At 36.1% G+C, this 23,688-nt stretch overlaps 1 protein-coding gene across 1 annotated transcript in view; it reads left to right on the forward strand.

The window, feature by feature from the left end:
* ARFGEF1 (ADP ribosylation factor guanine nucleotide exchange factor 1) overlaps positions 1–23,688 on the forward strand; it is a 192,298-nt gene that overhangs the window by 149,754 nt on the left and 18,856 nt on the right. The window contains exons 30-39 of the mRNA XM_007949715.2: positions 5,538–5,578; positions 5,780–5,949; positions 6,316–6,467; positions 6,605–6,777; positions 7,444–7,604; positions 8,651–8,781; positions 19,231–19,360; positions 20,387–20,522; positions 20,608–20,746; positions 22,823–22,895. Coding sequence (XP_007947906.1) covers positions 5,538–5,578; positions 5,780–5,949; positions 6,316–6,467; positions 6,605–6,777; positions 7,444–7,604; positions 8,651–8,781; positions 19,231–19,360; positions 20,387–20,522; positions 20,608–20,746; positions 22,823–22,895 — 1,306 coding nt within the window. The remainder of the gene's footprint in view (positions 1–5,537; positions 5,579–5,779; positions 5,950–6,315; positions 6,468–6,604; positions 6,778–7,443; positions 7,605–8,650; positions 8,782–19,230; positions 19,361–20,386; positions 20,523–20,607; positions 20,747–22,822; positions 22,896–23,688) is intronic.

Here is a 23,688-nt window from a genome sequence, read left to right on the forward strand (position 1 = left end):
CCTACAAAAAGACCAGTTAATACTACTATCATTCAAATCTGCACACCAACCAACAAAACCAAAGATGAGGAAATCAAAGATTTCTACCAACTTCTGCAGTCTGAAATTGACCGAACATGCAGTCAAGATGTGTTGATTATCACTGGTGACTGGAGTGCAAAAGTTGGAAATGAAGAGTTACTGGTAGTCGGAAAATATGACTTTGATGATGGAAATAAAGCTGGAGATCGCATGATAGAATTTTGCAAGACCAATGACTTACTCATTGCAAATACCTTTTTTCAACAACATAAGCAACAGCTATACACATGGACTTCACCAGATAGAATACACAGGTATCAGATTGACTGCATCTGTGGCAAGAAGCAATGGAGAAGTTCAGTATCTTTAGGAAAATCAGGCCAGGAGCTGATTGTGAAACCACAGTATCAACTGCTCATAAGTTGATGCTCAAGACAATTAAAACAAGTCAAAAGAGCCAAAATAAGACCTTGATAAATCCCTCCTGAATTTAAAGATGATCTAAAGAATAGATATGATGCATTGAACACCAGTGACTGAAAACCAGAGAAATTGTGGGATGACATTAAGAATATCATTCATGAAGAAAGCAAGAGGTCATTAAGAAGACAAGAAAGGAAGAATAGACCAAAAGGGATGTCAGAAGAAACTCTGAAACTTGCCTGTGAATGGAGAGTAGCTAAAGCAAATGGAAGAAATGACAAGATAAAAGAGCTGAATAGAAGATTCAAAGCGCAGCTCAAGATGGCAAAGCCAATTATTATAATGAAATGTGCAGAAATCTGAAGTTAGAAAACCAAAAGGGACGAACATGCTCAGTATTTCTCAAGCTGAAAGAACTGAGGAAAAAACTTTGACCTCGAGTTGCAATATTGAAAGATCCTATGGGCAGTATGTTGAATGATGCAGGAAACATCAAAAGAAGATGGAAGGAATACACAGAGTCACTTTGCCAAAAAGAATTGGTTGATATTCATCCATTTTAGGAGGTGGAATAAGAACCAATGGTATTGAAGGAAGAAGTCCAAGCTGCACTGAAGGAATTGGCAAAGAACAGGGCTCCATGAATTGATGGAATATCCACTGAGATATTTCAACAAATGGATGCCCCACTGGAGGGACTCACTCAGCTACGCCAAAAGATTTGGAAGACAGCTACCTGGCCAACTGACTGAAAGAGATCCATATTTGTACCCATTCCAAAGAAAGGTGATCCCACAGAATGTGGAAATGAGTGAACAATATAATTAATATCACATGCAAGTAAAATCTTGCTGAAGAGAATTCAAAAATGGTTGCAGCAGTATATTGACAGAGAGCTTCCAGAAATGCAAGCTGGATTCAGAAGAGGATGTGGAACAAGGATATCATTACTGGTGTCAGATGGATTTTGGCTGAAAGGAAAGAATACCAGAAAGATGTTTACTTGTGTTTTACTGACTATGCAAAAGCATTTGATTGTGTGGATCATAACAAATTATGGATAACATTGATAAGAATGGGAATTCCAGGACACTTGATTGTACTCATGAGGAACCTGTATGTAGATCAGGAGGCTGTCATTTGAACAGAACAAAGGGATACTGCATGGTTTAAAATCAAGAAGGGAATGCATCAGGGTTGTATCCTTTCACCATACTTACTCAACTTGTATGCTGAGCAAATAATCCAAGAAGCTGGACTATATGAAGATGAATGTGGCATCAAGATTAGAGGAAGGCTCATTAACAACCTGTGATACACAGATGACCCAGCTTTACTTGCTGAAAGTAAGTGACTTGAAGCACTTATTGATGAAGATTAAAGACTACAGTTTGCAGTATGGGATTACACCTCAATATAAAGAAAACAAAAATCCTCACAACTAGTCCAGTAAACAGCTTCACAGTGGATGGAGAAAAGATTGAAGTTGCCAAGGACTTCATATTACTTGGTTCTATAATCAACACCAATGGAAACCACAGTGAAGACATCAGATGACGTGTATTGCATTGGGCAGATCTGTTGCAAAAGACTTCTTCCAAGTGCTGAAGAGCAAAGATGTCTCCTTGAAGACTAAGGTGCACCTAAGCCAAGCCATGGTATTTTCAGTCACCTCTTAATGCATGTGAGAGCTGGATAATGAATAAGGAAGACCAAAGAAGAGTTGATGTTTTTGAGTTGTGGTGTTGGAGAAGAATGCTAAAAGAACTAAAATATCTGTCCTGGAAGAAGTACAGCCAGAATGCTCTTTGGAAGCAAGAATGGCCAGACTTCTCACCTACTTTGATCGTGTTGTCAGAAGGAACCTTCCTTGGAGAAGGATATCATGTTTGGTAAATTGGAGGGTCAATGAAAAAGGTGAAGGCCCTCAACAAGATGGATTGACACAGTGGCTGCAATGATGGGTTCAGGTATAACAAGGATCATGAGGCTGGCACAGGACCGGGCAGTGTTTTGTTCTGCTGTGCATAGGGTCACTATGAGTCAGAGACTACTTGACGGCACCTAACAACAACAGCAACTGAATTAGACCAGTTTCCAAAATATTACTAAACTGTGCAGGGATAGATTGTATCCAAGAATTAGTTATCTCTAAGTGCTAACGAACAGTTATTTAGCATCATAGTTTTTTTTATTGTGTTTTAAACACATTTGTTAGCTGCTGTTGAGTCAGTCTTCACTCAGAGTGACCTTGCACAATCGAATCAAATTGTTGTGGTCCATAAGGTTTTCATTGGCTGATTTTTTTAAAAAATAAATTGCCAATCTTTTCTTCCAATATAAACACACTAATTCTAGCTTTATACCGACCCCTCTTACACTGTGGAACATTCTGTACCTATCAGAAAATGCATACAGTATAGCTCATCCAGCTGCTTTTGCTGTTAACTATCATTTAGTTAGCATAGTTCTAAGAAATACAGATTACTTCTGATATTTTCACTCTGAAAAAACCTTTAACAGGTATAATAATTTAGGCTGCTTGCATATTGCATACAGTTTAAAAGTTTATTTGATCCATAACCTGCAAGGTTTGCTAGCTTTTTGTATGTGTGTTAGTATTATAATGTGGACGAAGCAGTAATCTTTTTTTTTCCCCCCCTCCTTACTGGTGCTTTTCAGAGCATGTCTTGTAGTATTATCACACAAGATTCTCATGCTTCTGTCCTTTGTTTTTCATACAGGGAATGTAGAATCCATTTCATAGACTGATTTTGTGAAGTACAAAACTCTGTTCTCTTAGTGTATTAAGGCTTAACTTTGAATGTCTCCACGACCGCTGTGCTCTACCATTTGGCTTATCTTTAGTGGAGCATTACTAGAAATAGAGTGACCCCTGAGAGGCTACCAAAGTGAGTAGGAACTTGAATGCCCTCACCCAGGATGCATGCTCACTTACCCTACACCATCACCCAAGTGTACACAGCCTGTCTGATTGCTGATAGTACTTCTCTGTCCTTGTTGTCTGTGCTGCGTCATTTCACCACCTTCAGCTTCCTTCCCCTATGGTTGCATATAATCTCTCCCATTCTTTAGCCTTTTGCTCTTTGCCATTTGCTTCATTCTTAATTTTAAAGAACTCTTGTTTCTTTTGTCCCATTTCCTATTGTTTCACTGATTGTATTTACTTTTGACTCTAGTTATGGGTGTGGTTTGCTTACAGCCTTTGCCTTCCATGAGCATACCTGTACTTCAGTAAGTCAGCTAATCACATTTGAAATGTATATTCTAGAAATTATCCTTTTAATTCGTGTAAGAGATTTTTAGGTTTTATATGTGTTTAACTTCTGGTTTCAGTGTAGCCACTTAAATAGATGAGACATTATTACTTTTGAATTTTTTCCCTAGATTGTGGTTTCAGCCAAATTTTTGAATTGTTTTGTTTTACCTACAAAAGCAATATAGGAAATCATAAGACATTTCATTAGCAGAAACAGATTCTTGATTATCATATTTTCAGTTTTTAAGTTTTTCTGTCTTAATTTTGTTACTCATTTTCAGAACACATAGATAGTCAAGGGCATTGAGGTTAAGAGATCATGGTATGTTCAGAAACATTTAGCTAGTAGCCACTCCTCAAAAGGAAGATGGGGCAATCTACTTCTATAGTGATACTGCCTCGGAAACCCAAGGAGGAGTCACTATGAGTCGGGTCTGACTCAACGGCACATAACAACAACAGCAGTAGCGGAGCAGAAAGAAAAGGAGCCTTGATGGCACAGTGGTTAAATACTTGGCTGCTAACCAAAAGATTGGTCGTTCAAACCCACCAGCCACTTGGTAGGAGAAAGACCCAGTGATCTGCTTATGTAAAGATTTCCACCAAAGAAACCTAGTGAGGCAGTTCTACTCTTTCATATAGGGTCGCTGTAAGTTAGAATCCACTCCACAGCACACAACAGCAGCAATCGGGAAAAAAAGCCTAGAACATATTTAGAGTTCTAAATATGTGTTTTGCTCAGTGTGAAGAAGCATAATGAGTTGTTAAGAGGGTGACTCTGGCATCAGACTGTTCTAGTTTGTAGCTTAGCTTTTACATTTCATTACTTCTGTGACTTTGAAGAAGTTATTAACTGTTTTTTTTACCTCAGCTTCCTTGTTTTTAAGATTAGTTACATTGGTATATACCTCACAAGGTATTAATGAATAGTAAACGAGTGAATAAGTATGAAGCTTAGGATAGTGATCTTGTGATTGGTAGCTATTATAACAGTAGTTACTGTTACTTCAAAATTTAATATTTGAATTACTTCTGTAACTTTTTATCATGCAAATCCTATTCTGTACATTTTAAACTGAGCAATGTCACTCCATCCTGAGAGTTACATCAAGCCCTTGGTTCCAAACCAAGAAGGTGAATAGAAATGAAGCTTTTTAAAAAAGGATTAATATGTTTATGCTGAAGTCTTTGATGAAAAATTTGAAACATATTAAAAGAGCTCCATGTAGGCTCAGCAGTGCTGTACTGCATAGGTTCACTCCAAACATTTGAGCGCCCTAAGACAAGTGTCCTAGCTACTTCTTGTTTAAACTGTGTGAGACTATTTGCAAAGTTACATTAAATCACGTGGTAGTTGCCATCAATGAATTTTCTAATCAACTACATTACTTACAAAAATGAACTTGTTTATAGGATAAATTATAAACCGTTGCCTTTTGTGTTGTGCCAGTTATTTGTTATTTTTGTCAAGTTAATGCTTTTCTTATTCGTAGAGTCATGAGATACCCATTGGAAATGTTAGTGAATCTACTAGTAAAATTGCAGTAATATAATCTTACTCTAATAATTACATTAAATGCATTGTGATATGCGTGGGGTTGGTGGTGAGAGAAACGGTTAAACTTCAGTTCTTCCTAAACTATATGGTGAAAAAAATACTCACTCGATTACCTGGGTTTTACTTTTTGTTTTGTTTTTACATTTCTTTAAAATAGATTTAAAAAGTAGCTAGTGATCCAGGTCACTTATTTTGAATTGCTATAATGTAAGACTTTACAAATACTTGAATTGTGGGTTTTTTTTTTCTCCCTAGAATATTTACGGGGTCTACAAGGCTAGATGGAAATGCTATTGGTAAGTATGTGCCTTTATTTTATTTACAAACTGGCTTTTGTGCTAAAAAAGATATTTTTTTAAAGTCACGCTAACGTAGATTTGTATAGTTTAAAAAAAAAAACCACGACCAAAGCAATTTATTTTACCAAAGTGATTTTGAATGTGAGTGGTAATTGTGGGGTTTATAGATTTTTTAGTGTAAATCTCTTTGTATTATAGTGGATTTTGTCCGTTGGCTGTGTGCTGTGTCTATGGATGAATTACTTTCCACGACACACCCCAGAATGTTTAGTCTGCAGAAAATAGTAGAAATATCATATTACAACATGGGAAGAATAAGATTGCAGTGGTCTCGAATTTGGGAAGTTATTGGAGATCATTTCAATAAGGTATTTGAATAAGTATACTGTTTGTTTACATTTGTAATAGTTTGCTTTGTTTAAAACTCCTATATCATAATCTAATTAAGGCTTTTTTTGTCTTCCTTCTGAGCATGTTTGTTATTTGTCATATTTAGAAAACTCCTTGAATCTTTTACATATATATATAAGGAAATGATTGCTCTAGTTTTTGAGAATTTAGTTAAAACATATTTTTCTTGTTTAGAAGTATTGTTAACATACTCTTAGTACCTCTATAGAGAATCTTTAACTATCCATTGTATTTTCTAACTTACACTTTTTCTAAACCAAAAATAAAGAGTTATGGATTTTCACTGTTGACATTAGCATCATGTATTTCTGTTGCCATTGCAGGTTGGCTGTAACCCTAATGAAGATGTAGCTATTTTTGCAGTAGACTCCTTGAGGCAGTTGTCAATGAAGTTCTTAGAGAAGGGGGAGCTTGCTAATTTCAGATTCCAGAAGGATTTCTTAAGACCTTTTGAACATATAATGAAACGGAACAGGTATCTATTTGTTGAATTCCTTAAAATCGGAGAAGTACCTTACTGTTTTTCACAGCAGGGGGGAAGGCAAGAGGAAAAAAGAAAAACTGAAGAGTTTTATCTGTGTGCATATCTAAGAAATTATATTAATATTTTAGATCTCCTACAATTCGAGATATGGTTGTGCGCTGTATAGCACAGATGGTTAATTCTCAAGCTGCTAACATTCGTTCTGGATGGAAGAACATTTTCTCTGTATTTCATCTAGCTGCATCTGATCAAGATGAAAGCATAGTGGAACTTGCATTCCAAACAACAGGACACATTGTCAGTGAGTATTGTTCTAGCTGTCTGTGTTCAAGTTATAAAACACGCACACAAAATTAAATGGATCTGGGATTTAGAGCCAGGGAACTTAAGAGAAAGCCTTTGCTTTTCATTGTATTAAACAGCTTCTTTTGTTTTAAGGGGAAGTGAAATACTAAGGATATAAATTAAGTCTGTTTGGAAGAAGATGATGATGGTGATGATCATAATCATCAAGAATAATGACATCATCAGAGCTATTATTTACTGAGTGTTTGCTTGAGGCAAGCCTTGTGCTAAGCATTTTACGTACATTATTTCATATATTACTTAACAACTATCCTATAGGTATTATCCCCATTTTATATATCAAGAAACTGAGATGCAGAGAGATTAAGGAATTTTGTGTGTTTGTTCAACAAATGTTTTAAGCAGTTATCTACTATGTACCAGTGAGTGTATTATTAAGTGCTGAGTTTATAGTGTAAATAAAGTAGGCATGTTTCCCTATCCTCACATCTCAGGGTGGTCAAGTAAGTCATAGAGATAGTCTTCAACCCGAGATCTGTTGGATGTCAAAGCCCTTAACAGTCTTTAAAAATTATGTGTTATACCTGGAGACAGATGTGTTTTTGGTAAAATTAAGAATAATTTTTAAATAATAATTTTGATATGTTTTTCTCTCTTTTAGCTCTTGTGTTTGAAAAACACTTTCCAGCAACCATTGATTCATTTCAGGATGCAGTGAAATGTTTGTCTGAATTTGCATGTAATGCAGCTTTTCCAGACACAAGTATGGAAGCAATTCGACTTATTCGCCATTGTGCAAAATATGTGTCTGATAGACCTCAGGTATAGCTCAATTTAGTAAACAAAATTTTTGCTGAGTTAATTATTTGTGGTCTGAAATCTAACTTATTTGGGAATTGACATATAAAGCATTTGCAGCGAACTCAGAATCTGAGCTTAATTTTGAGTTTTAATCGTTAATAATAATGTCTAATAGCATTTATTGAAAGTGTCAGGTATTTTTCTGAGTATTTCAAATATATTAACTTGTTTAATCTTCTTAATGATTTTCTGGGGTAGATAATGTTACTAGCCCCATGCATTTCCTCAGATGAGGAAACTGAGGCACAGAGCAGTTAAAAAGTTGCCCATAGTTGCAAGGCTGGCTGGCAAAAGGGAGTTAAGGTGCTATAGCACCAGAGCCAGCTGGCTGACTGTGGGTAAGTGTGGCCTGTGGCCTTCAGCACCACAGGTAAAATGTTGAATTAGTAATCCGTATCCAAATCTATCTTTGTAACTATTAAGAGGAGAAATGATACATCACAGATTTGGTAATAAGATTTTTACTGCATACTAATACTAGCATAGTGCCTAAGGCACTTGACTGCTAACCAGGAGGCTGGCAATTCAAACCCATCAGCCACTCCTCGGAAGGAAAGTTGGGCAATCTACTTCCATAGTGATACTGCCTTGGAAACCCAAGGAGGGGTCTCTATGAGTCGGGGCCGACTCGACGGCACACAACAACAACTACAGGAGAAAGGCTTGATGATCTGTTTCCATAGAGATTAGAGCCAAGAAAGCCCTATAAGTAGTTCTGCTCTATAGCATGTGGGATTGCCTGCCATGAGTCAAAATAGATTGGGTTTGTTTGTTTTTAAATAATGCAAAAAGCTAGTGTCAGAGTTGAACCTGAAAAGCAACCAACTGTTAGGTTCTAGTCCACTGCTTTTTGTAGGCATTTTAGAGTCTCTCTCTTTTTATAAGTTATTCATAAAATTGCTCACTTTTAATTTGTAAACCATTTAAACATTTTTGGAGAAATAATATGCATAATGAATAAGTCGTGAGGTGTTTTGCCTTTAATAATCCTGCTTTTCTTCTTGAAGGCTTTCAAGGAGTATACAAGCGATGATATGAATGTGGCACCTGAAGATAGGGTGTGGGTGAGAGGATGGTTCCCAATTCTCTTTGAGTTATCCTGTATCATCAATAGATGCAAATTAGATGTAAGAACCAGGTAACAGTCAGTATTTGTAACTAAATTTTGAAGAATTTCTTTTGACTTTCATCAAATTAGCTTTTCTTATGTGAACATGGGTTCAGTAGTTCAAGGCCATACATCATGTGTGTTATCACTTACCTGTTAGCAGATTAGTAGATGGGCATAATTTAACATGTGTTGAAAATAGCCATAATAAAAATGGAGATATGTTATTTTTCCTTAAAATTTCCAACATAGCCTACTTTGAGTCTTACCTTCTAAGGCAATTTATTACTTTACAAATTCTGTCTTTTCACACACTTGTTTCCAGTCAGAAATTGAAGTTAGTCATAAAATTAATTTTATTTCCAGATAAATGACAGAACAATTTTAAATTGTACAACCTTGGTGGAGTTTTAACTAAGCAATAGTTTCTCTTTGAAGCCTGAACAGTAAAATAATCTTGAATAATACAAGTATATTCAAAAATAATTGAATTCTGAGGAGATCTGTATGAACATATAGTCAGTATATAAAGGAACTAATATGGATATTATGTAACCACACAAATGCGCAGTGCATACTTTTCATGTCACAGTTCACATCAATCCTGTAGTATAGTTTCCCTCACCCTGTATTTTTAACTGCCAAATTGAAATGGCCAGCTGTGTATCCTGATACCTGTCAGCAAGCATTTAGCCCATTGTGAGTTCAATCTTACATTAGTTTTATTGCAAGAGGAAATGATCCAAAGCAGTTTTTAACAAAATCTCTTCCTTTAAGGATTCTGCCTTGGATTTGAAGAGAAACATTAGCCATTTGGAGGTTTAACTTTACCGGATTTTTTTAAGATTGTAAATGTAATACAACGTGTAACAAATCAAAAGATACAAATTTAATTAAATAATTAATATTTCTTCGTGACAGAATCAGACTCACCTCTAACCAAGATTAAGTTTGATTTATGTCCTAAGAAACTTCTCATGTTTATAGTACTATTTATTGTAACAGAAACTCTTGTAAAATAGGTAATTAATCCAAAATAGTCAAACCTGGGAATTTGTCATAGAATTTAATAACATAAGAACATTATAGAACATTTCATTTTGCATGTAGGTATGGTAGATTATTTATTAGTAGATCTATTAGGAATTTGATAAAATTCAATTCTCAACGATACCTGATTCATGTAAACTTAAATTACTTAAATTTCCAACTTTCAAATGTCCTTCCATCTCAGTGGAGTTACTGGCACATCATGACTGATATGACTAAGAAGGCATGTAAGCCCAGCACACCCTTGCACCTTGCCCTTGTTTATTTGTGGAAATCTGTTTGAGGGGACATCTGCCTGCTTTCTTAGCCTGTCCTTGTCTGGAGCCACATGCTCCCTGCTTTCTTTTCACCATATCCCATGTTGAGGTATATTCTTGTTGGTAAAATAGAAGAAAAATAAGAGTAAATTTAGTTTGGTGAGGGCTTTTGATTTCCTTGCCTCGCTCCAGGATTTATATGAGTTGTTATTTAGATTACATTTAAAGGTACAGAGTTACCATTTGTATAACACCATAAATTATAGAGTACTTCTGTATACATTTTCATTTGATTTTCCCAGTATTCTGGAGATGAGGAAGAGTTACGGTTAACCTAGTATCACAAATAGTTTTTTTCAATTTTTTTCCCCACACACCAGCTGTTTAAGTGTTGCTTTAAAAAAAAAAAAAAAAAACTTCTCTATCATTAAACATTCTTGGAGACCTCTATAGATCCTGTGTTTGCTTTGAGACCTGGAAAACAGGATTCCTCACATCTCTTTACCCCAAGCCATGGGAGGTAGCATCCAGTTACATGGTGGGTACAGGAATGGACTTTGGGCTCAGCAGGTACAGAAAGAGAGAACCTTGTTCCGTTATAAGAGAAAAACTTATAGCTCTAGCATCCATTAGTGAATCTAACAGAGTGTTCTGTGAAAGCATTGTGATGTCACCTAGAGCAGTTTCTTTATGTTAGGGATGTTATGGATTGGATAGATTGGACTGGTGTGAATTTGCTGTGAGACTGAGCTACCATGGTATTATTTTGTGCAGACTTTCAATAGATACTTACTATGTGCTTGCATAGTAACATGAAGTAGACCAGGTAATAGTCCTTATGACGTGTAGCAAATAAAAATGCATCAGACTTTTGGGAATTTTTATCAGATTTTGGGAATGTAATGCATTTGCAAATTGAAGGATATCTATAATTTCTTAGAAGAAAGTAACATAAAATGAAAAGATAAAGCTTTCTATTGTTGACATAAAGATAATAAAGAGCCAGGAAGGTATTTCAAGTTTCAATTTAAACGCTTATTCAAAAGTTAGTGAAAGTGTTCCTACAGCAATTAGTTCATTCAGCACACACTCACTGGGTACCTCCTTAGTGATGGGCTCTGCTCTGTTGCCTTGTATATAGCAGTGAACAAAACAGACAGAACACCAGCCTCTTGTAGCTCATACTCTACTTAGAATTTATAATATCTGTTGTAAATCCTTTTTGCTGGTACCACATGAACAAAATTCATAGAGTTAATTAAAAATCCTTCTAGGTTTTTTTTTTTGGGGGGGAACAAATATTCTGGTTTTGGTGAAAGTTTACAGAGCATATTAGTTTCCCGCTTGACAATTTATCCATATTTTGTTTTTGTGACATTGTTTGCCATCCCCTCAATGTAATAGCACTCTTCCCACTTCTTCCTTGGGTTCCCCATTTCCATTATCCTTTTCCTACCCCTTCCTGCCTTCTGAACTTTGTTTTGGGGCAAATGTGCTGCCCTTTTGGTCTGTATGGTTGATTGTTCTGAGGAGTGTGTGCCTCACTGGAATTACTGTTCCCTTTATAGGCCTGTCTGTTGTTTGGCTGAAAGGTGATCCCTGAGAGTGGGTTCAGTTCCAGGTTTGAAAAATGATTAAGGGTCAGTCCTCCATCTGCTTCATGGAAGAAAGATGAGACAAGTCTACTTCCGTAAAGATTTATAGCCTTGGAAGCCCTATGGGGCAGTTCAGCTTTGTCCTAGAGGGTCTCTATGAGTCAAAATCAACTCAGTGGCAGTGGGTTTGGTTTTTGGTTTTAGTGGCTCATGATTGTAAATATTGTGGCATACATTGGCCTGAATGTCGTCTTTGGTGAAGCGTCTGATCATGTCTTTTGCCCATTTTTTAATTGAATTGTTTGTCTTTTTTGTTGATGAGGTATTGATGTTTTAAACTGTAGAGATTAGTTCCTTAATGGATATGTCATTCCTTAAGAGTTTTTCCCAGTCTATGGGTTCCCTTTTTTACTCTCTTAGAGAAGTCTTTGGATGAGCATAAAGGTATACTTTTTAGTAGGTCCTGTTTGTATAATAGGAGCTCTGGTGATGTAGTGCCTAAAGCATTTGACTGCTAACCAGAATGCTGGCAGTTCAAACCCACCAGCCACTCTTCAGAAGGAAGGTTGGGCAATCTACTTCCATAATGATATCGCTTCGGAAACCCAAGGAGGGGTCACTATGAGTCGGATCCTACTTGACGGCAGTGAGTTTGGTTTTTTGGTTGGTTTATATAATAGTTCATCTTCTGTTGCTTGGTATTCTATTTAGGCCATATATGAGGGCCCTAGCGGTTTGGGCAATTCCGTACTGATACCACCTTGGAAACCCAAGGAGGGGTCGCTATGAGTTGGGTCCGACTCGACAGCACATAACAACAGCAGCAGCATAGTCCCTATTTTTTCTTCCGTGATCTTTATGGTTTTAGGTTTTATATTTTGTATTTTGATCCATTTTGAGTTAATTTTTGTGTATGGTATGAAGTATGAGTCCTGTTTCATTTTCTACAGGCAGACATCCAGTTTCATCTGAACCATTTGTTAAAGATACTATCTTTTATCCTTTTAATGGTTTCAGCTGTTTGTCAAAGATCAGTTCTCTATAAGTAGCTAGATTTATTTCTGGGTTCTCAATTCTCTTCCACTGGTCATTATGTCTGTCATTATACCAGGCTCTTGTGATTACCGTGACTATATAGAAGATTCTGAAATCTGGTATAACTTTGTTCTTTTGTAGTAGTACTTTGCTTATCTGGGGTCTCTTTCCTTTCCGTATAAAGCTGGTGATTAGTTTCTCCATCTCATTAAAGAATTTTTTTTTTAATTATTATTATTTTATTTACTTATTTGAAAGTTTTTTTTTTTTTTTAAAAACTTTTTATTGCAATTTGGGTGAAATTTTACAAAGCAGGTCATTTTATATTCAACAGTTCATACACATTTTGTTTTGTGACACTGGTTGGAATTAGGATCAAGATTACATTATATCCATAGTTGCTTTGGGTAATGTTGACATTTTCACAATATTAAGTCTTCTGTCTATGAGTATGGTGTGTTTTTCCACTTAGTAGGTCTCTTTTGGTTTCTTGCAATAATGTTTTGTAGTTTCCTTTGTATAGGTCTTTTATGTCCCTGGCTAGATTTATTCTTAAGTATTTTATCTTTTTGAAAACTTTTAAATTTGTATTGTTTTCTTGATTTATTTTTCAAAGTTCTCTTTGGTGTAGAAAAATCTGTTTTTTTTTTTTATATTGATCTTGTGTTCTGCTACTTTGCAGAATCCTTCTGTTAATTCCAGTAGTTTTCTTGTGGAATCCTTGGAATTTTCTGCATATACTGTCACATCATTTCTGAATAGGGACAGTTTTACTTCTTCCTTATTAATTTGAATGTCTTTTATCCCCTTTTCATTTTCTTGCCTTATTGCTCTAGCTAGGACTTCCAGTTCAATGTTGAACAAGGGTAGTGATAAAGGGGATCCTTGTCTGGGTCTCATTCAAAAGGAAAGTACTTTCAGTTTCTCCCTGTTGGGAATAATATTTGCTTTTGATTTTGTATAAATGCCCTTTATTATGTTGAGAAATTTCCTTCTGTTCTTACTTTGCTGAGGGTTTTTATCAGAAATGGGTGTTGGACTTTATCAAATGTCTTCTGAGTTGATTGAGATAATCATGTGATTCTGTTGTTTCATTTATATGGTGGAGTACATTGATTTTCTAATGTTGAACCATTTTTGTGTACCTGGTATGAATCCCGCTTGATCATGATGTATTGTTTTTTTAATAGTCTGTTGAATTATATTGGCTAGAATTTTGTTGAGAACTTTTGCATCTGTATTCATGAGGAATCTGCAGTTATCTTTTTTTTTTTTTTTTTTTTCTTTTGGTGTTTTTACCTGTCTTTGAGATCAGTTATCCTACCTTCATAGATTGAATTTGGGAGTATTCCTCCTTCTCTGATCTGAAATCATTTGAGTAGTATTGATGTCAGTTCTTCTGAATGTTTGGTAGGTAGAATTATCCACTGAAGGTGTTTGGGCCAGGGTGTTTTTTTGTTGGGAGGTCCCCCCCGCCAATCTTTAGGTTACCAACAAGCACTTAACCACTGTGCCACCAGGGCTCCTTTAGATACATGTAATTGCTCTCGAATGATAAGTCTCACAAGTAATCAAAGATAATTTCTGAAGAGTGACGCATTATTTTTAAGTTTACTGAATTGTTAATTTTTTCAAAAAAGACAAACTTAGTGATCATTGCATCGTTTACTGCTATCTTTTTGGCCCTCTGGAGAACAATTGGCTGCACTTTTTAGAAAATTTAACATATGCATAGCCTTTAATTTAGCATTGTCTTGTCCACAAATTTATCCTAAGGAATAAGAATATGACAATATCGAAAGGCTAGGTGGCGCACGTGTTTTTTGATCTACCACTAACCCAGAGGTTGGTAGTTAGAACCTACTCAGTGGCGTCATGGAAGAAAAGTCTTATTAACTGTTTTCATAAAGATGACAGCCAAGAAAATCCTATGGAGCAGTTCTGCTCTGTGACAGTGATGTCACCATGAATTGCAGTTGACTCAGCAGTGGATTTGGTGTGTTGGCTTTTATAACAAATACTTAGTCGTTTTATTTATTTATTTTTTACTGCAATTTGGGTGAAAGTTTGCAGAGCAAATTGGTTTTCCTTTCAATAGTTCATACACATTTTGCTTTGTAACACTGATTGCGCACCCCACAATGTAATAGTACCCTTCCCACTCCCTTTGTTTATCATTTCCCTTCATCCTTATTTCCTGCCCCTTCCTCCCTTCTGAGTTTTATCTCTAGCAAATGGTGCTCTTTAGATTGCATATGGTTCGCATACCTCCCTGGTGTTATTGTTCACTTTATAGGCCTGTTACCATTTTGCTTAAAATGGAGCCACAGAGGTGAATTCAGTTCCAAGCTTGAAGGGTGTTTAAGGGCCATAGTCTCAGGGGTTCCACCAGTCTCTATCAAATGAGCAAGCCTGGTCATTTTTATGATTTTACATTTTTTTCCTATTCTATCTAGACATCCTGTTGTTGCTATATTCAGAGCAGTCAGCAGTGGTAGCTGGGCACCATCTATTTCTTCTAGTCTCAGGGTCACAGAGGCTGGAATTCGTGTGGTCCATTAGTCCTTTGAACTACTTGTTTCCTTGCATCTTTGATTTTCTTTACTCTTCTTTGCTTCGGAAGGAGAGAGACCATTAGTTGGACCTTAGATGGTCGCTCACAAGCTTTTAAGACCCTAGTTGGTACTCACCAAAGTAGAATGTAGAACATTACCTTGGTGGACTGTTAAGCCAATTGACCTTGGTATCCCCTAGAACTATGTTCCTCAGCCCACAGGCCTAGCGACTCATTCCTTCAAATGTTTGGTTAAAGCTAGGAAATTTTCTTCTCTTTGCCTCCTGTATGCACAACTGTATTCATGAATATATATATTTACAGCACATATAAATATATTTATAGAGATATCCTCTGTCAAGCCTATATACATGGGTGTAGTCCCCTTCACCTATCCACCGTGTTCAGTTTGAGTGTCTATGTATCTATTCTTAGATTATTGTTATTGCAGGATTGCATATGTAATAGTAGTATTTACCTTTGTTACTCTTAATTCTTATGTACCTCTCAGTGTCTTCCTTTGCCTTAATCATTTTGTGCTGATCTCCCTCTTATTGTGTTTTGCCTTTCGCTTCACCCAAGTTGACATGTTTTTACCTTCTAGTTAGTGATTTACCTTCCTTTCCCCTCCCATCCCTGGTAACCTTTAAAGAATGACTCTTTCTGTGTGTAAAGTTTTTCTTCACTTGTAACAGTACTGATCTTACACAATATTTGTCCTTTTGTAATTGACTGATTTCACTCAGCATAATGTCCTTGAGGTTTATCCAAGTTATGATCTATTTTGCAATTTCATCATTATTTAATGGTGTGTAGTATTTCATTGTGTGTATGTCCCATAGTTTGTTTATCCATTCTTCCATCAGTGGGCACTTAAGTTGGTTCTATCTCTGCTGTTGAAATAGTGCTGCAGTGAGTAAAGTTGTGCATGTATCTATTCTTGTCACGGCCCTTACTTCTTTAGGATATGTACCTAGTAGTGGCATTGCTGGATCTTACGATACTTCTATTTCCAGCTTTTTAAGGAAGTATCATACCATTCCCCCACAGTGGTTGTACCATTTCACATTCCCACTAGCAGTGTATGAGGGTTCTAGTCTCTACACCCTTGCCAACATTTGTTGTTTTGTGCTTTTTTGGAACTTTACTATTAATGCTGGGGTGAGGTGATACCTCATTGTTTTCATTTGTATTCTCTCTCATGGCTAATGATTGAGACCATTTTTTCATGTGTTTGTTAGCTGCCTGAATATCTTCTTTGGTGAAGTTATCTGTTCTTGTTCTCTGCCCATTTTTTAATTGACTTGTTTGTCTTTTTGATGTTGAAGTTTTCTATAAATTTTAGAGATTAGTGTCTTGTCTAATAAGTCATTGCCAAATTTTTCTTCCCAGTCTGTAGGTTCTCTTTTTACTCTCTTGGTGAAGTCTTTTGATGCACATAAATGTTTAATTTTTCCCAGTTGTCTAGTTTGTCTTCTGCTGTTCATGCATTTGTAGTTACATTTGATAGTGTATTTATGCAATGTGTTATAGCCCGTAAATTTGCCCCAATTTTTTCTCTGATAGTCTTTATAGTTCAGCTTTTATGTTTAGGTCTTTGATCCACCTTGAGTTAGTTTTTGTATATGATGAGAAAAATAGATCCTTTTTCATTTTCCTGCAAATGAATATCCAATTTTGTATGTGCCATTTTTAAAGAGAGTATCTCTTCCCCTTTTAATGGGTTTCAGCCCTTTGTCAAAGATCAGCTATCCATAAGTGCCTGGATTTACTTCTGGGTTCTCAATTCTGTTCCATTGGATGTCTGTCATTGTACCGATACCAGGCTATTTTAACGACTGTGACTGTATAGTAGGTTTTGAGATTGGGGAGTATGAGTCCTCTTACTTTGTTCTTCAGTTGTGTTGTTGCTATTATGTGCTATCAAATTGTCTCCGACTCACAGCGATCTTATATACAACAGAACGAAACACTGCCTGGTCCTATGCCAGCTTCACGATCCCTACTGTACCTGAGCCCATCACTGCAGCCACCATGTCAATCCATCTTGTTGAGGGCCTTCCCCTCCTTCGTTGACCCTCTGCTTTACCAAGCGTAATATCCTTCTCCAGAGAGTGGTTCCTTCTGACAGCAAGACCAAAGTAGGTGAGATGAAGTCTGGCCACTCTTGCTTCCAAGGAACATTCTGGCTGCACATCTTCCAGGAAAGATTTATTAGTACTTTTCAGCATTCTTTGCCAGCACCACAATTCAAAAGCATCAACTCTTCTGTCTTCCTTATTCATTGTCCAGCTCTCACACGCATATGAGACGATTGAAAATACAGTGGTTTGGGTTAGGTACATCTTAGTCTTCAAGGAGATATCTTTGCTCTTCAGCACTTGAAAGAGATCTTTTGCAACAGATTTTCCAGTGCAATACATCTTTTGAGGTCTTGACTGCTGCTTCCATTGGCGTTGATTGTAGAACCAGTATGAACTCTTCTACAGCTTAAGTCTTTTCTCCATCGTGATGCTGCTTATTGGTCCAGTTGTGAGGATTTTTGTTTTCTTTATATTGAGATGTAATCCATACTGCAGACTGTAATCTTTAATCAGTAAGTGCTCCAAGTCATCCTCACTTTCACCAAGCAAATTTGTATCGTCTGTGTATCTCGGGTTGTTAATGAACCTTCCTCCAATCCTGATGCCACATTCCTCTTCATATAGTCCAGCTTCTCATATTATTTGCTCAGCATACAGATTGAATAAGTATGGTGAAAGGATACAACCCTGACGCGCTACCTTCCGATTTTAAACCATGCAGTATTCCTTTGTTCTATTCAAATGACAGCCTCCTGATCTATGTACAGGTTCCTCATGAGTACAATTAAGTGTTCTGGAATTCCTGGTCTTCTCAGTGTTATCCACAGTTTGTTATGATCCACACAATCGAATGCCTTGCATAGTCAATAAAACACAAGTAAACATCTTTCTGGTATTCTTTGCTTTGAGCCAAGATCCATCTAACATCAGCTGTGATATCCCTCATTCCACATCCCCTTCTGAACCTAGCTTGCATTCCTGGAAGTTTTCTGTCAATATACTGCTGCAACAATTTTTTAATTATCTTCAGTACAATTTTACTTGTGTGTGATACCAATGATATTGTTTGATAATTTCCATATTCTGCGGGATCACCTTTCTTTGGAATGGGTACAAATATGGATCTCTTCCAGGCACCTGTCCAGGTAACTGTCCTCCAAATCTCTTGGCACAGCCGAGTGAGTGAGTGCCTTCTTCAGTAGTGCTTTGCTTATTGGGGGGGGGGTCTCTGTCCTTTCCGTATAACTTTTGTTTTTAGTTTTTCCATCTCCTTCCACTTGGCACTTGGGCCAGCTTTTCCCCTTTGCCTTTGATGCTCAGCGCTCCAAAGTTGTCATCTACATTCGATTCACTTGTTTTCTTGGTTCTCTCTTGTAAGAGGGGTGTTGTGACACATCTGACTATCTTGGTCTATGTTGGACCATATTCTCCCTTTAGCTTTGTGAAAAAGATCTTCTGAAGTCTAATTTTTTATTTCTTTGTAGACTGCCTTAGTGCAGTAGAGCATGGCAGTGCGTGTTGTGAGTGTGCTTGCTTCCTTGTCCAGGGTACTAAAAAATTAATAATCACCCAAATGTTGGACTTTCTTAATCTGTAATTCATTTAAAATTTTCACATTGGGTTTGTGGTGTGAGGGTGAGGGGGGAAAATAAAATACTGAAATGAAAGATTTTAAGGCCAAGTCCTTTGGAGATTTTCCCTAAGCGATATGTGTCCTAAAGAAATGAGTTGTTTTACAGCTTAAATATCTTATAACTCACTTATCATGTGTCAGTCTAAAGCAAATTTTAAATTTATTTTAGTAGCTTTAGGAAGTACTAAAATCCATCTTAGGAGGTGGGATTCTGGTGTGTGATGTACTTTTTTTATATTATAGCTCTCCTAATTATATTTTGTCTTTTTAGGGGCTTAACAGTAATGTTTGAAATAATGAAAACATATGGCCACACTTATGAGAAACACTGGTGGCAGGATTTATTTCGGATTGTTTTCAGAATCTTTGACAACATGAAGTTGCCAGAACAGCAGACAGAGGTAAAAGAACATAAAATTTTCATTTAGCATAGTCAAGTTAAAAGGTTTTTGATATTTTCCGTAATACATTTCATATTTGAGAATACTAAAATGAGCAGAAAAGAATTCCTTGGAAATTTTTCTTTAAGGCATGACAATATAATAGTGTGTCTTTATGAAAAGGTGCATAATTTGGGAATAGAACTGACTTAATATATTTACTTTTTGTTCACAGTGTTTTTGTTAAACTTCTAATTTCTTTTCTCATTTTAATTTTGTCACAACTACAAAAATAAAAAAAAACCAGTAACTTCCTGTAGTATTACGTAGTGACGTCTCATTCTAATTTGAGTAAAGACTATCAAGTAAAATTTGATTATTTTTTGTTTTATTTAGTAAAATTGGTAATGTATCTATTTACTATAGACCAGTTTTAGTGAACCTTTCAGGAAGTGTAAGTAGGGAGCTTTCAAAATTTCCTGTTTTGTCCCATATAATTGTATTAAATGCATACTTCTTCAGTTATCCTTTGTGCTTTTGAGAAAAATAAAGAAAATATTTATCCTTGTTTTGTATAGCCCTTTTACTCTTTTATGGTAGTTTCAAGTAGGCATAATTCACAGAAGTCAGTTTTATCTTAAACTGGTGCTAATCTTACAGGGTTACGTCGTTCTTCCTTTTAATTTCTCTTTTATGTTCTGTCATATTTTGGAGCAAGGCCAGCTATTGTTTTCATGCATATTGTTTGAAAAATCATAGTGTGAATATCAAAATGATGCAATGTAGTCGTTTCCTAATCAAGGCAGATAATACAGAAAATTGTTAAATTGTTTCATATGTGTGTGTATAGGTGGTTTTGGGTTGTTGGGGATGAAAAGGAGAAATAGAGATCAGATACTAAGTGAAGATGAATATAATATTCTAGAGAAAATTAAGAGCTCTGTTAAGAGAAACACTGACAGGCTTACATTTTAAATATGAAACCATGCTTGTTTAGATTCTAGTTGCTGATCAATGGTACTACTATTTAACCTCTTTTCTCCCCAGAAAGCTGAATGGATGACAACTACTTGCAACCATGCACTTTATGCTATCTGTGATGTATTCACTCAGTATTTAGAAGTTCTCAGTGATGTACTTTTGGATGATATTTTTGCACAGCTCTACTGGTGTGTGCAGCAAGGTAGGTCTGTACCAGATGTGTTGGGAAACATTTACATGGGTGTGACCATGGTAATGTGTAAAAGAATTCTTCTTTTCTTTTCTAGACAATGAGCAGTTAGCACGATCTGGTACAAACTGCTTAGAGAATGTTGTTATTCTGAATGGTGAAAAATTTACTCTAGAAATCTGGGATAAAACTTGTAACTGCACGTTGGATATCTTCAAAACCACAATCCCACATGCGTAAGAAGATTTTATAAACTTTATATATGTGTATTTTATATTTGTATAAGTTTGATAGCAATTAGTGCGTTTCCTAACAGAAACCCTTTTAAACATGTCCCAGTGGTCCATGGATTCAGATTTATTGCAAATCAGGTACCTATAAACCATAGCAAATACATGAACCAATTCTTTATAAACTTAATATCCCTTACTCTGAGCGTCTAAAATTCAGGTCACTATCCAGTGACTTTTATAAGATTTTACTTATCTACATCAAACAAGTAAAAAAATACTCTCAATATATATTTTAGTTACTATAGATTTAATAATGGAATTAAAATCTATTTGCAAATATTAAATTTTACAATTAATTACCACTTTCCCTAAGGAGTGAGTTTGGAATTGAATTGCAGTGGGGTAGTTTTTATCAGTGGGAAACGTGAGATGTAGTCAGCGCTGACTGACTCTGACAGGACCTGGATTCTTATAGGACAGACTTGAACTTACCTTCAAGCTCAACCCTGACAGCTGTATGGCCTGCACATATTTGACCTTAGAGATAGTTTTTAAATCCACAGGTAGATGGTTCTTTCAAACATCTTACTAAGTAGACATGTGTATGCATTGGTATATATCAGACACTGACAATCTTCTTATCCAATGTTTCGTATTTAAGACAATAGGAAGAAATCTGTTTGACTGTTTTGCCCATTAATAGTGTACATCTCACATTAATGAACACTGAGGTACGGATGAGAGTAATGTTAGCCTGTGATGGTTAAGGTTATGTTTCCATTTGGCTGGGCCAGGATTCTCATCAGTGTGGCTGTTATATAATGATGATGTTATTGTTGTTGTTGTTATTTGCCATGGAGTTGGACCCGACTCATAACGACCCCTCCTTGGGTTTCCAAGGCAGTATCACTACGGAAGAAGATTGCCCAACCTTGTAGTCATCCTCTTATTTTTGCATAATGACCTGGTCTTTGGAACCTAACCATGTGGATAGTGAGGAGTGGTGGGTGTATATGAAAACTAGCAATTAGTCCAGATTTTTAAGCTTCACAGACTTTTTCTTGACATAAATCAAATGTGACTGCACTCTTAAAATTGCCTTGCAAATATCCTAACGAATAGTAAATAGGAAGTGAAACTAAAGGTGCATGCCCCTACAAAGAAGTATCTAGGAAGGACTACACTCAAAGTAGTCACTTTAGCTTATTTCTAAATGCTGGGTAATCTTTCTTTCTTTTTGGTACATTTTTCATTTGGGGCAATGTAATAAACTCACAAATGTTGCTAAAATTACCTCTGTCTGTTCATCTGTAATCCTTATGTCAAAGTTAGCATGAATTCCTACCTAGTTGTTCTCCTTAGGATGTCTTTACAAAAACCGATTGGGCTATATTTTTTTTGTGTGTATGTAAGGACTGATGCTGTTTTAACTTAATGAATTTTAAACACTTGAGAATGAGATACAAGACCTTCAAGCTTATCTAATAAGTGCTAATCAGAAGGTTGGTGGTTCAAACCCACCAGCCACTCCATGGAAGGAAGATGGGGCAATCTATTTCCGTAAAGATGTGCTGACTCAGAGACACAATGGGGGTCGCTACGAGTCAGAATTGACTCGATGGCATTGAGTTTGGTTTGGTTTTTTTGGCATAGAAAATGCATAGACCAGAATACTTTCCACGTTGAACTGAAATGATCTGTTTACCATCTGTCTGCCCTATTCCCAGCAGCTCCTGCTTCCTCAGAAGCAAGAAATTGGGCCTTAATCATTTCTATACCTCAAGCACCCAGTCTAGGGTTGGCAAGTTATCTAGGGTTGGCACACAAAATTTTATTTTTTTATTTAACAATAGAATCTAAAGAGTTTTATGAAAAAAAAAAAAACTCTTTTTAAATCTCACATTGGAACACACTTGATGACATTGAATACTTTGAAAAATTGGTTTTAAAGTTTTGAAACTTTTCAGAGAAATTTTTTTTTCAACCATAACATTCATGACCAAATTTCCCCTTCAAAACATGTTGGTGGTGGCATATGGCATGCCCCCAAGTGATTGGTGTGATTTTGGTGTTTTAAAGGCTCTTGACCTGGCATCCCACCTCTGGAGAAAATGCTCCCCCATCTCCATCTCCTGTGAGTGAAAAACAGTTGGTAAGTTTTAATAAATCATACTCTGAATTAATTACTTGTAAGCAGTTTTGCAGTGGGCCAGATTCTTGTATACAAACCCAGCTCTTTTGAAAAGATGGTATAAGTTCACTGTTGGATATTCTCAGGTTAAAGTCCATGGTAGTAAATTTCCATGTAGCAAAAAGTTACATGTTTGAGTGCCATGGAAGGGTATTTTAAACTATCTTTTGATAGTAGTGGTCTGAGACGGAGGAGATAATGATTTCAAGGATTGTGACATGCAGAACCAGATTACATAGGGATTTCTATGCTAAGTTGAGAATATTATTAGATCATTTTATTTTAACTTGTTATTTCCATATAATCTCACCTTAAAGAAAATTATAAGAATAGTATAGAAATTCTAATGTACCTCTTTACCTGTTTTCCCAAATGTTATCATTTACTTTATCATTTTACAGAAACATGTTTTTCTGATTCTTTGAAAGTAATTTGTAGACATATACTTTTATCCCTAAAATTTTTAGTATTTCGCAAACAAATGGTGTAATGAACAAAACCAAGACATTAACATTAATATACAGTACTGTTATCCACTCTGTGGAAGGAAGATGTGGCAGTCTACTTTGATAAGGATTTACTGCCTTGGAAACCCAGTGGGGGTCGCTGCGAGTAGGAAACTATTTGATGACAGTGGGTTTGGTTTTTTTGGTTTACTATTATCTAAGCTATAGACCTTCTTCACATTTCTACTATTCTACCTGATGCCCTTGAATTTTAAACTTAGGGAGCTAGAGGTAGCAAATTAGTGCCT

Source organism: Orycteropus afer, unplaced genomic scaffold, assembly GCF_000298275.1.
Source record: "Orycteropus afer afer isolate SDZICR_OR568_19922 unplaced genomic scaffold, OryAfe1.0 scaffold00252, whole genome shotgun sequence".
NCBI lineage: Eukaryota > Metazoa > Chordata > Mammalia > Tubulidentata > Orycteropodidae > Orycteropus > Orycteropus afer.